This window comes from Ischnura elegans, chromosome 11 (genome assembly GCF_921293095.1).
Source record: "Ischnura elegans chromosome 11, ioIscEleg1.1, whole genome shotgun sequence".
NCBI lineage: Eukaryota > Metazoa > Arthropoda > Insecta > Odonata > Coenagrionidae > Ischnura > Ischnura elegans.
The window spans coordinates 16,483,544-16,496,161 of NC_060256.1; the positions used below are offsets into that span (position 1 = coordinate 16,483,544).

The following is a 12,618-nucleotide window of genomic DNA, read 5'->3' on the forward strand; positions in this document are numbered from 1 at the left end:
TCTCATGATTGATATGGTAATGATCTCATTAATTCTTCTAATTAAAGTAATTGTCTCACCACGGTTGAAAAGAATGATATTAATCCTAAATTTACTGTGAATTTTCCTTTGTGTTTGATAAGAAATTTAATTCAAAGTACCCATGGGATAGTTAGCTGGGATTCATGTATTTGTTGCTTTTTTCATATTGTGAGGCTTATCAGGAATGTTGCAAAACTACAAATGTACAAAGAGTACATGGTGTTGTGAGGTAATTGCTTTGTTAGCTCAAATAATTTTCAGCAATCACAATTGTGAGGTATTATAACAAATCCAATCATCAAGAATTGAATTTTTGAAACAGGCACGTGCAATGTGATTTGAAGTTTTAAGGTGATACTTAAGAAATTTGTGTGTTTGAAATATATTCGCACATTTTGTCACCCTATGGTTCATTAGATTAGGGTTAATGAAGAAATGTGATAGATGGATGAATTCATTAAGGCTAAATGAAATGTTATAGGGGAAAATCAATATCAGTCTTACCAAATGTACACCCAGCACAAGTATGACATTCATTAAAGGTTGAACATTTGAGATTGATTGGCAATATTTAAATGGAAATTTCTGAACTATGTTCACAAGTGAAGGAAATGAAGTTCATTAATATCTAAAATTGTGGGATGGTGTTTAATATGCTCCTTGGGTGATATGGTTATAACTTACATCATGATTATATAAAATATATGCACTTTCAAGTAAACATATTAATCTATGTAATTAAGTTTGCATTATTTGATTCTCAGAAGAGCCTCTAATTTAGGAAACGAATTTTTACAGATTACTACCGGTTTTTGAACTACTCCGTTGGTCCTGATGCTTCAAATGGGATAAATGCATGTAGGTAACCTTGAACTTCCTAACAATACATTCATGTGATGAATTTACAACTAACTTGTTTGAAAACACTAACAAAATTTCTATCTTAATGAATGCGTGTTGAAATAAAATTGTATTTCTACAGCGGAGTATATAAGACATCAGGTTGCATCTGACCAGTCAAAATATCCTCCATAAAGTATTGTAAATGAGATTAGTAATGATACTTAAGATGCATGCAGTACCTGTAGTCACTTTTGTTTGCAGTAGTGTGTGGAATTATTTGGTTGCGGGTTATGATTATGAAATGATGGGCCCATCATGCTAAATAAAGTAGGTACATTATATGTATTCCTCATCCTTGCATAAAATTTTACCTGATATTGCACTTTTGACGAATGTTTGACTGTGACACTTCTTGAATAAAATAAGTCTGATTAGTTATGCATACATTGAAATGTGATTCCTCCACAGTAATTGGAGGGGATTTAAAAATGGAAAGTCTGATCATGATCATGATCATTTTCTTAGTTCATAGTTTGTGATTTGGTTTCTATTCCATGCTTTCCCTACGTATTTTGAACCTAATCCTTGAAATTAATATTAATACTGGTGATGTTTATAGAGGAAGTGCAGGTAAGAGTAGAGGTCATGGCTGTAGTGAGTGGGGCAGAATGGCACCAAAGAGGTTCAAATCTTCAAACCCCTCCTCAATTTTTGCATTAATTGCCATGGGAGAAAATTTTGCTTCACTGGGATTCAACCACCAACCATGGCTTTCAGGACCACTCAGCAGACCACTTCGCTATCCAAGTTCCTTGACTCCTATGACAAGTTACTGATGTCAAGTGTTTATGTTAGATGTAACCTTGAACTTCCCAACAATACATTCATGTGATGAATTTACAACTAACTTGTTTGAAAACACTAACAAAATTTCTATCTTAATGAATGCGTGTTGAAATAAAATTGTATTGTGGGAGGAAAAGGCAGAATGGACTCCAAATTGGCCACAACCGGTGGTCAACCCAATGCATGTGATGTATGTGATTGCTGGAAAATGGGAAAAATTGATGAATTACTTTAATTATAAAACAAATCCAAAGGAATCTTTTTTTTTTTCATTTTCAACAATGACCTCAACATTTACTGTAATTAGTTTAAGCAAGAAGAAAAAAGGCTTCTCCCTAAAGATAGTACTTGAAATAAAGAGGCATGATATTGCATTGGGAGCATTGCATTATTTGCACTTTTTCAGTTTCTCCAATACTTTCCACAGCTGTTGAGCTATTACTCCGAAAGCTTTGAGCTAAAACAATCGGAATCTTTCTCCTCCCTTCCTGTTCCCTGACTTTTGTGTCCTTCTTATACAGCATAAGGCAGTCAGTGTCCATTTATTTGTCACTGTGATGACAAGGATATTTGCTGACTGGAGAAGCATTACGTGACGAATTTGATGTTCCTTTTTGTGTATCCCATCTTTAATTTCCATTGTTACAAATCCTTCTTTTAATTATCACATTGATGTATGCAGTGGCGCAGCGAGGGGGGGTTTTGGGGGTTAAAACCCCCCCCAGAGCTCAGAGAAATTTTTAAGTTTAATCCATTTCATTTAATTGGATTGATATTACTAATAGGATAGAATAAGGATTAATAAAATATCCCTCAAAAAGCCATAAAATCACAATTTTGAACCATTTATCTTAAAATTCCGATATTAATTAATCTCGTACCTACCGCTTATCCTGGTGGGTATTCCATACCCCCACACACCTCGGTATTAGTTGCACCCAAACCCTCCCCAGCCTTAATTTCTGCCTGCGCCCCTGGATGTATGTTAAGTTGCTCCGACAAAATTTCCCTCTGGGAGAGCTAAAGGTCTGTGATTTGAATCCCAGTCCACGGGAATTTTTTCCCATTACAATTAATGTGAATTTCACCACTGATCATGAGACAGGTTAGAAATATATCACACCCCTCAAAATTCTTGGCATGCACACCTATATCTCTTCCAAATTAACTCCTCTAAAATGGATTCCTCACTCCAATTACCCTCCATCATTGTGATAAAAATATCTGGGTGTAGGATAGGGAGAGTATGGCAGAGACTAGGTGAATGGTAGAAGAACTGATGGATAACCTAACAAGGTATTAAATGGTTAAGGAGGCTTCCACGGTGATTAAATTGATAATCATTTTTCAGGTAAATGCCGCATCGACTCATTTTTGACTCATTGGCTCGCTCAACCAAAAATGAGTCGACCCTGTAGTAACCCGAAAAGAATTATCAAGAAATTAAATGAACTAATTGGACAATTGGTGCTTGACCCTTTTTTCTCTTTAAAATAGGCTTTAACTATGAAGAGAAAAAATTTTAAATTTTAATGTAAACTGATTTCCTTATAACATTTCTGATTTAGTTCAACCCTGATTCCATTGACTTTGAAAAATTCATCTCATTCATCCAGCTAAGAATGCAAAATGTGAAAGAGTGAAATCACTACCACTTGTTGGCATCACTTTTACATTAATTTTAATGTAGCTGTAGAAAGTAAATTCAAGAGTAAATTGTTAATTTGGAGCACAGTAATAATACAATACTCGAGTATGATTGGTATATGAATGGACAGATGCAAAGCAGTTTGAAAACAGTTGTGACTATTTGTTTATACCAAGAAATTGTATCAAAAATATGGAATTATGCCAATTCAAAGAAGTTTCATTCTCATGTGCCATTAAATGCATAGAGATTATCTATGGCAGACCTCTAGAAAAAATCAGCTACTGTGAAATGCTTGAATAATTTCCAAATTAGTTACTCTTATAAGCTGACTCTCCATATCAAATATGCACAATTATAGGAACTCAAATACCCTTTTGAATGTCTGACCATGTGTGACGCATTGCGTGCATACAAGAGCAATGAGGTAAAATGTGCCATTTCCATGTATGTATCTATTAACAAATACAAGTCAATTTATATGATCTGCCCTTGAATATGATGGCTTCTATTCTGGATGTAAATCTGATGTTATTCAAGGTGGAGTAGCTGATGTTGCAACTGCACCCCTTTATATTATAAACTCCAGTTTACTCAGATATTTACATGTTGAATTATATACTAAATGGAGCACATTGAAGTCTCTGTCATGAATGCTCTTTATTTGGCCATTACAAACCTGTCCAATTACATTCCCATGACTGCCTCGAAGAAAAATAGACCACATCAGACCAGATAAAAATCTGTATTCTTCGTAATGTCTACATTTCTATTCCTGGTCTGGTTGAATTATCCATGAGAATTGCAATTCAATTGGCACATTTTTAGTATTTATTTATTTTGATAGTTGTTTAAAGGATTTAAAATAAATGGAAATATATTTTGGGTGAAATAAACTCCCGAAGTTCCAATTAATGAGTTTACTTGCATGGATATGAAGTAATTCAATTTTTAGGTTTTAAGTAGAATTACCTCAACTCCCTTGGATCGCCTACCAGCCCGATTGGAGAGTACAGTGCATTTACCAGAGGCATCATAGATTACTTGGTAGATTCAAATTTCGGCTCACTCACAACAACTAGCTATTCAAATTAGAAAATATGCATTTTATTAAACCAACCCTACCATTGAAATATTATCATCGTACTAACTGATTTCATTATTTTTTGTAGATCAGTTGATGGTTGCCTGAATTATAAATGCTTATTACTTATAAATGTACTTATTTTTTATGTAGTGCCTGCTAAAGTGCTATAAAAATTTTGGAAATTGTACAAGTTTGCTCTCGGTACTTTATTTATTAACTGCGTGGCATGTTGTCATTCTATTTGTATTTGTTGTAATTGAACCAAGTTTTGTTTATTTGATGTTAACCATTATTATATAGTTGCATGATATGGTTACTGAAAAATCTGTAAATAATATTATGCATTTGCTAGACATTCTAACATAGTATTACAAAAAAATGAAGAAGGTATTTTAAGCCTCAGCGTATTTCAAATTTTACGAAGTTGTTAGGTATCTGTGTCCTATAAGTTTAGTTGGTCTCTCATACCTGTGTAGCTAGTTGTGCTAAATCACAGGAGTTAAATCAGAAAACATTTTAGGTCACATATATGTTGGCTGTCAGTGCTTGTATTGTGGAATTCATTTTGGTCTTTAAATCTGCAGCTAATTTAGGTATTTTTAAGATTCATTTATCCAAATGAAGGTATACTTGCTAATGCCTCCAGGGTTGAATAATATTTCCTCAACTTATTTAGAGTGGAAGCATTGGTTAAATTTACGGTTGATTCTCTTTAAAAGGTTATTTCAAACCTTTCTGGCAAAACATCCTAGAGCAAGAAAAGTCGCTCGGGCCTTAGAGTGAAATCTGTTTTTTTTTATAAGTTCCACATTTTTATTCTCTGTCTAGCTGAAATTTTCATAAAAATAATTAAGTATGGCAGTTTATTGTGATTCATTCTGCCCTACAGTGAAAAATTCACTCCAACTGCTAATGTGGCTTTAGGGGGATTAGTTTACTGGAGACCCTAATAAGTATGTTGCCCCCTTATCTGAGTATGTTTGACTCATACTTCACTGTTTTGTGGTTAGCTTGGGATTCTATTTTCTTCTTTTATTCATAAATTTTTAAGATACGGTTTTGAGGAGATTTGGCCTACACTTGCACTGACTACCTTGACAAAGGAATGGGTACTATTTTATTGCATTACAAAATCATTCTGTCATGGAATTTTGGTCTTTTTTTCAACTTCATATAGTTTGCTGGTACAAGGGAAATTCTTTTTATCCAACTTATCACATTTTTTATATACATAATTGCATATAGCTTTTGCTAAATGGACACTTTGGCCAGGGTCACTTTGGACCTGGGAATCACATGATATGAGATATTTTGGAATTCAGATGAGAAATAAAGCAGTTAGTGATTCGAGTTACTGTATTTACAATTTTGTTGAGTGTATAACCTATTTGAGAGAGATCTTCCCTATAGTTCATTTGAAATTATACCATGTAAGAATAAAATTTCATATGATAAAGTTCATTTCTAATGAAAAGGGATTTGAATTATGAAATATATCCTGTAGTTTTGGATGCGTATGATAAGTATTTTATGCATACACTCAGATGACCCATGGCATACCATTCTACTTTATGCCTAATGTTCTGATAATATTTGGACTCACTATAACAGTTAATAGAATGCATACCATCGGTTTAACTGTTTTTTTTTTCACGATGGATAACTCATTCAAAAATAAAGCTATCATTTTTCATCATCATTTCAAATTTGCAGGGCAGTCAACCCTGCTCATCATTTGCCTGGTATAAAAAATTTAAAATAGTACTCTCTCAGTTGTATTTTTTTAATTTAAGATAAAGAATTAGAATTTATATTTACATACCGGAAAAATTGACTGTTGTTGTAAGTACAGAGATAGGTAGTGAAATGACAAACTTAAAATAATTTTTATTCATAAGAAATTTAAAAATGAAAACTCTGGTGAAAATATTCAATGCGGTAATTTTTTAACGCCACCGAGTAAGCGAAAGTATTAAGCAACAGTTTATGTAGGTTGTATGTGCTATGTAAATCCTGCGCTGATTCCATGTAAAAGTCACTCACTTGCCAGTGTCCAATGCCAAAGTGTCCCACTCCAAACTGGGCCTGTGCCATAACTGCCATGTCAAGGCATCCTTAGAACCATAAATGGGATAAACCATAAGTAAGGTATCTATTTATTTTAGCTTACGTAAGGATGCAAAATGTATGATATGTTAATGTTGTAAATGAAATGGTATTTAAGTAAAATGGAAGTTCAAGAGATCCTAAATTCATGTCATTCTGTTTATATCTCATTCATCGTTACTTCTTTGTTATCTGTTTAGACATAATCATAACTTCAAAGAGGCTTAATACATTCTGTAACCTCTGCAAATTAACTGGTTTTGGAATGATAAAGGCAGCAAAAGTGGAAATTCATATTTTTATAACAATATGATTTTGGGTGGTTACAAATATCTGGTTCCATTTTAGTTTCCCCTAGAATTCAACTCTTACACAAATTCAGAGATTTGCTTAATAGAAAATAAAAAGATAGATTTTCCATGTTTAAAAGTCTTCGCATTTTTTTTTCTCCAACATGATTTTTTTTTAGTATGAAGAGATTTGCTTAATGTCATGTTATGTTTCATTTTTCTAGCAGTTGCGCAAGGCACAATACTACACATAACTCCCATCCTCGCTGTACTTGTGGGTGTTGTTGCTGCCTTAGTGTTAGTGGCTGTGGTGATTGTGGTCGTCATGAGGCTCAGGGGTCATGACGATGATGACGGGGATGAAGATGACGAGGCGATGAGGAACGGAGGAACAGGGGGTGTTGTCGGAGTTAGAGGCACACGCAAAGGAGCCCCTCAGACTGCCACACATTGTACCAATGGCGTGGATGAGAAAACTCCTGGCCAGACACTTGGAAAGGACATCTGTGACGGCACCGATCCTGATGAGAAGAACCCAGACATTATTCCTCAGAATAATGGTACTTATTTTTTCTTTCTCTATTTGTGCAATTTCACCAATTTTTTATAGTCTATTTTTATGTTATGTATAAGGGGACGTACATTAACCTTCCGTCGGGTGCAATGGATCTAACGGGCACAGTATTTATTTTTTTCCACTTTTCCATGCCGCTAGGCAGCATAGACCCTTGATGCTTATGGTGGCTTTTTGTTTTGAAGTGCTTCATGCAGCCTTTCACTTTTCGCATTTATGCCGACAGATCAGTAGCAGATTTTTCAGTATAATTAAGCAAAATAATGGCATAATATAGCAAAACAAAACCATTATTAGAAAGATAAGATAGCAAAAGAAAAACAATAATCTTATAGAATTATCATGCTAATATTTATGACACATAATGATGATAGGGTGGTTTCCTATTATTTTTTTATTGCCTAAATCGAAAGTTTATTACTCATTTCACGCTTTTAGATTTTTAAATGACGATATCTATTTTTCGCGATTAAATGAAAAGTGAAAATTTTCAAGCACGCGAAAACGTGACAGGTAAGTATGAATGCCGGGAAAAACTCCGCGTGACGTCGTTCTGCTTCCCGCTGCCGCAAGTGAGGTGACCTTGGGGCGAGGCTCTGAGCGCTGATACGACGCAGGATGCTAGCAGGTAGCAGAGTACCCTGCTAGCTGGTAGCGCTTGGCTCAAATAAGAATTATTAATACCTTATCAAACGAAGAAAACTTTCCGACCTTACCCAGTTTTAATAGGTGATTATTAAGACTTGTTTCCCTGAGCTCTGTGCCTCATGCATGCATTGGTAACCGCAGATGATGTAAAACTCCTATCCTCTCGTGTAGAAACTAGGTCCCTGTGATGTCACGTGGAGTGGTATTGCATGGGCGCCAATCTGGCCTTTTTCAAATGAGGATAAAATTGACCCCTGCCAATTGTCTAAACCCGTATTTCTAAAACCAAATAATTTGTATATCATGAATACACTAATGGTGGGTAATGAATCGCAATCAATGCCTTTCGTTTTCTTTGATGAAGGAAACTACCCTATTAATAGCGTACAGAGCACGTTAAATTGCATCTTGCTGTATGACGGCATGTAAAGGGGTGTTTGCACAGCAGGAAAGACATCATTCAAGTATTTGACTACATTAATAATGTTGCTTTAAACTTTAAATGTGTACCACTGAATAATGCTAAGCTTAATGATGTTTTCTCACATTTGCACCTTTGAGACACATTGTGTCTGAACTCCACAATTACAATGTTGCACCTGACAAAAGGTTAATAGCATGAGGTGATTTTGGCAATTTTTGGACCCTATCATTAACCCTTTCTACCCCAGAGCTACTTTTGCGAGAATTCAAATATCAAGATTTTTCATTATGAAAATTTGAAAATTTTGCACTCAATCATAAATATCATTTATGATTGAGTGCAAAACCGATAGAAATACCGGTAGCTAAATTATTAGTTTTTACAATGAACACCACAAAATAATGCGTAGTTTAGATATTTCCTGAATAGAGTAGAACATATATTTTTGATGTTGCTTGGAAGCAACATTGGGTTATAATGGGTTAACACTAGAACCGAGGACGGGACTTTTTTATCCCATCGCCCTTTGCAAATGTTTGCCATTCATGTACTAGTGATTTGAGCAAACAGCTGAATGGGAAAGTCTGTTTTCTGTCACGGCGTGTTCTATCCTTCATTCTATCAAATTTTTTAAGGAAAAACGATTTTGAGTTTGAGTGACCCAATTTTTTTTATAAAGATATGATGTTACACTTTCTAATAAAGCAGTCAGCAGTCAATTTAGTTTAAAATAATGCATGTGAAATTAACTAAATTATTCATCTCAACTTAATTTTACGTGTTTTTTCATTTTATTCCAGATAACGATTATCAAGATGCTGATGAGAAGGCATTTGAGAAGTTGAATAACACTTCAACACGCATGTATGAGACGTTACCTCACATCCACCCTCACAGCAACCACATGGACTCATCGTATGACAGTGTGAATGTCATGAATATTCCTAAAATGGTGAGGTTTTTTAGAATGAATTAAAATGATGCGCATTATCTAAAAATCAGAAATTATCTTTCTCCGCATGTTTTACCATCAAGGTATTTTTAGTGCTTGATATCAGTATATTTCACTGACGGGTTCATAATATTAAATCAAACAAAACATGCTCATAAGTAGTTCAGAAAAAAGTACCTTAGAATAACCTGAATAAACTGATGTTTTCTTCACGTTTACATTGGAAAGCCCAGAAACATTTATTAAATTTTGACACTATCCATTCTCTCTTTTTTATTTGCATCTCTTTGCAATTAGTAGATGTGCTATATGGTGATGATTCTTCATCATTCAATGATAATTCAACGGATCATCCATCTATCACCTCCCTCTTAACACTCCCTTCTCCTCTGTTCTTAATTTCCTATGATAACCCTCGCATAAACACTCAGTTTTTCCATGGAATGAGTTTCTAAAAGATGCAGAGAAATCGAGATAAAAATCCCTTGAAAGTGATAAGATAATCAGCCTCTTTTGACTGTTAATTTAGCTTCCCCTTCATTATGATGGATAATCGAAGCTTTGCAATCCTTTGCATTTTTTTTTTGCTATTAGAGAACAAGAAAAAACTCACTAAAGAAAGATGATCCCTTGGCTGTTCTAATAGGTAGTAACACATTTGGAATGAACTAAGGAGATTGGGGTCTGGATTCTAAACAAGGAAAATGACTTTTCATTTGCGTAATTTTCACACATCAAGCAGAGACAGATCAGGGTCGTTGTTTTGGGGGGAGGGGTTCATTACCTACCTGATGCCTCGGTGGTATGCAATACCTTTCAGCAGTAATGTTTCTGACAATGAAGTCTGATAAGCATTTTCAAATGGTTTTATATATTCATCAATTATTTTTAAACGCTGTTTATTGAGTCGGTGAAATAAAATTTTCATTGGAGAGCCACCTTCAAGATTTTAAAATTTTTTTTCATCATACCAACAGTATTCATTCATTCATATCAATAGTAAAAAATTCTAGGCAATGTGAGTAAATAAGTAGAGGTCACCCGTCAAGATGACAGGTCTGGTCCTTCTAGTATTAATCTTATGTCTATAACCCTCTAACGGTTAAAAATACCTTTGTTGAGATATCACTATTTTTTTCCTTTTTTCAGGTTGAAGATATAACCTATGCTGAGCTTGCCCTTCCCAAAGCCCATACAGTGTATGCCCCCCCTGTGAGTAGACGGCAGGAGCCCACAGTATACGCTCAGATCGATGTCTCCAAGAAAGTTCCCCCTCCCATGGACTGCAGCGGCCTATCGCAGCCCCAGCAACTGTTGCTCCACCATCAGCACCCTCCCATGATGCATCCCCAAACGCAGCTGCACATGCACCTCCACCAACCGCATCACCCCAGGCCGGAAGACGACGAGCCGCCAAGCGTGGAGACCCCGCTCATGTCGAACCACAGAGAAAGCACGGTATAGATCCGTCCGTCATGCTGTAGTGAACAAATTACCCTGTAGTCATTAGAAAGGTATATTAATGCATCCTGTAGATTGATAGAAGATTTTTCTCTCCTAATACCTCTTCTCAGAATAGTAACCTGAACTGTTGAGCGGTGTAGATGTCACTTGATAGTCTCTCCTTCACTTCATAATTTTCTTTAGACATCATATCTGCAGTGGTGGATGGTGTTTGTGTGCTGAAGAGCTGTAAGTCATTATGGGCCAGTTTTATAATGTTTAGCTTTCGTTAACCAGTACATAATACATATTTTTTTAACCTTAACTTCAAAATATTTGGAACGCTTAAAGTATCACTGCCTTAGGAGTGATTTTAAAATGAATATTTTTAAATTTAGCAAGGACTCCACAAACTATATTTTCTAGGGAGCAGTTAGATATTTAAAAAAATGTATTAACCAGGAAAACACTTGCATAAATGATTATCTTTACACATTCTATTCTCCCCTATTCAGCCTTCCGTTTCTAAACTTATCTCTTCTCCTGTTACGTAACTAAGGTTACAATAATAAGATAAACAGATAATACTTTGTGCCTGATGATGATTATTCATCGAAACCTGGGATAATTTATTTAAAATATAAGTGGTGTAAGTAATAGTAGTACCCCCAAGGAACCTTATGTATTGCATCGCCACACATTTTACACTTGAGTGGTGGTGAGGAGGGGGTAATGGGAGGGGAGTTGTACATTGTTGATCTTTCTGCAAAAGAGGCCTGAAAGGCTTGCGAAAATGAGTACACTGTAGCCACCTCTTTGGGAGTATGCAAGAGTTAGAGAGAGAGTGTTCCCTTATGTATTTCACAAATTTTTCCTGTGTTGGTGTGTTGGCTAGAGGGGTGGCTTTCCAACCTGTGGGCCTGGTTTCAAATCCCAGTGGCGGCACAGAATTTTCAGAGACTACACGCTTCCTGCTTGAGTGCCTTGTACCTTAACCCTTTCCTGCCGGTGCCTACAATAGGAAAGCGTTTTCATGGTACAAGTGGCATAAGAGTATTTTAAACCTCTTGGTACAGAGCTCTTTTAGTTGCCAGGATATTTTCATCCCTCAGATTTAGGACCCAGCTCGATGGGGTGCCTCCACCAACTGCATCACCCCAGGCCAGAAGACGATGAGCTGCTAATTGTGGAGACCCTGCTCATTTTTGCATTAAGCGGGAAATTAAACAAAATTTTGGTGCCTGGTGTGGCAGGCCTGAATGCATCCGACAATTGCTACCTCAGCAGTCACTCCCCTTCCCTCACGTCGGCATGAGCCGACATCCGGTCGGCTGCGTTGAAAAGTTCGCGACAGCTACACCTGATGTCAGGTGTTATGCATTTGAAAATGCCCTTTGGCTCCACCCGACATCCGGTGTGAAAGGGTTAATGCACTATGTCCAATGGCTAAGACATCAAGCTGTGATCCCCTTAGTGCCTTTTTTTAACAACTGGCCAATGCTGATATCGTGTTTCCAGATGAATTCAGGTGTTGGCTGCCTCTCCGAAGTGGTGTTGTTAGGAATTTCATTTGGGAGGGTCCAAAACCAGGGGAAATATTTTTGAAAAACAGGGTACTAAGTAATGGGTTTTAAACTAATTTTAACAATTTTTATAATCGAAAAACCTACATTTGTTAGAGAAATACCTATTTTGTAAATTTATGATTTATTCAATTTTTGTTTTCTTTTATCAAT

General features: G+C 35.8%; 1 protein-coding gene across 5 annotated transcripts in view; it reads left to right on the forward strand.

Annotated features, from left to right (window-relative positions):
- LOC124167949 (nephrin-like) overlaps positions 1-12,618 on the forward strand; it is a 567,792-nt gene that overhangs the window by 549,555 nt on the left and 5,619 nt on the right. Inside the window, exons 11-14 of one of the 5 annotated variants that reach the window (XR_006866796.1) lie at positions 820-879; positions 7,066-7,401; positions 9,288-9,439; positions 10,589-10,953. Coding sequence is in view for 4 of the 5 variants with exons in the window: in XM_046546015.1 (XP_046401971.1) it covers positions 820-879; positions 7,066-7,401; positions 9,288-9,439; positions 10,589-10,897 (857 nt within the window). In the remaining variant the exon portion in view is untranslated. The remainder of the gene's footprint in view (positions 1-819; positions 880-7,065; positions 7,402-9,287; positions 9,440-10,588; positions 10,954-12,618) is intronic. The other 4 variants (XM_046546015.1, XM_046546016.1, XM_046546017.1 and 1 more) reach the window with 4 other exon arrangements.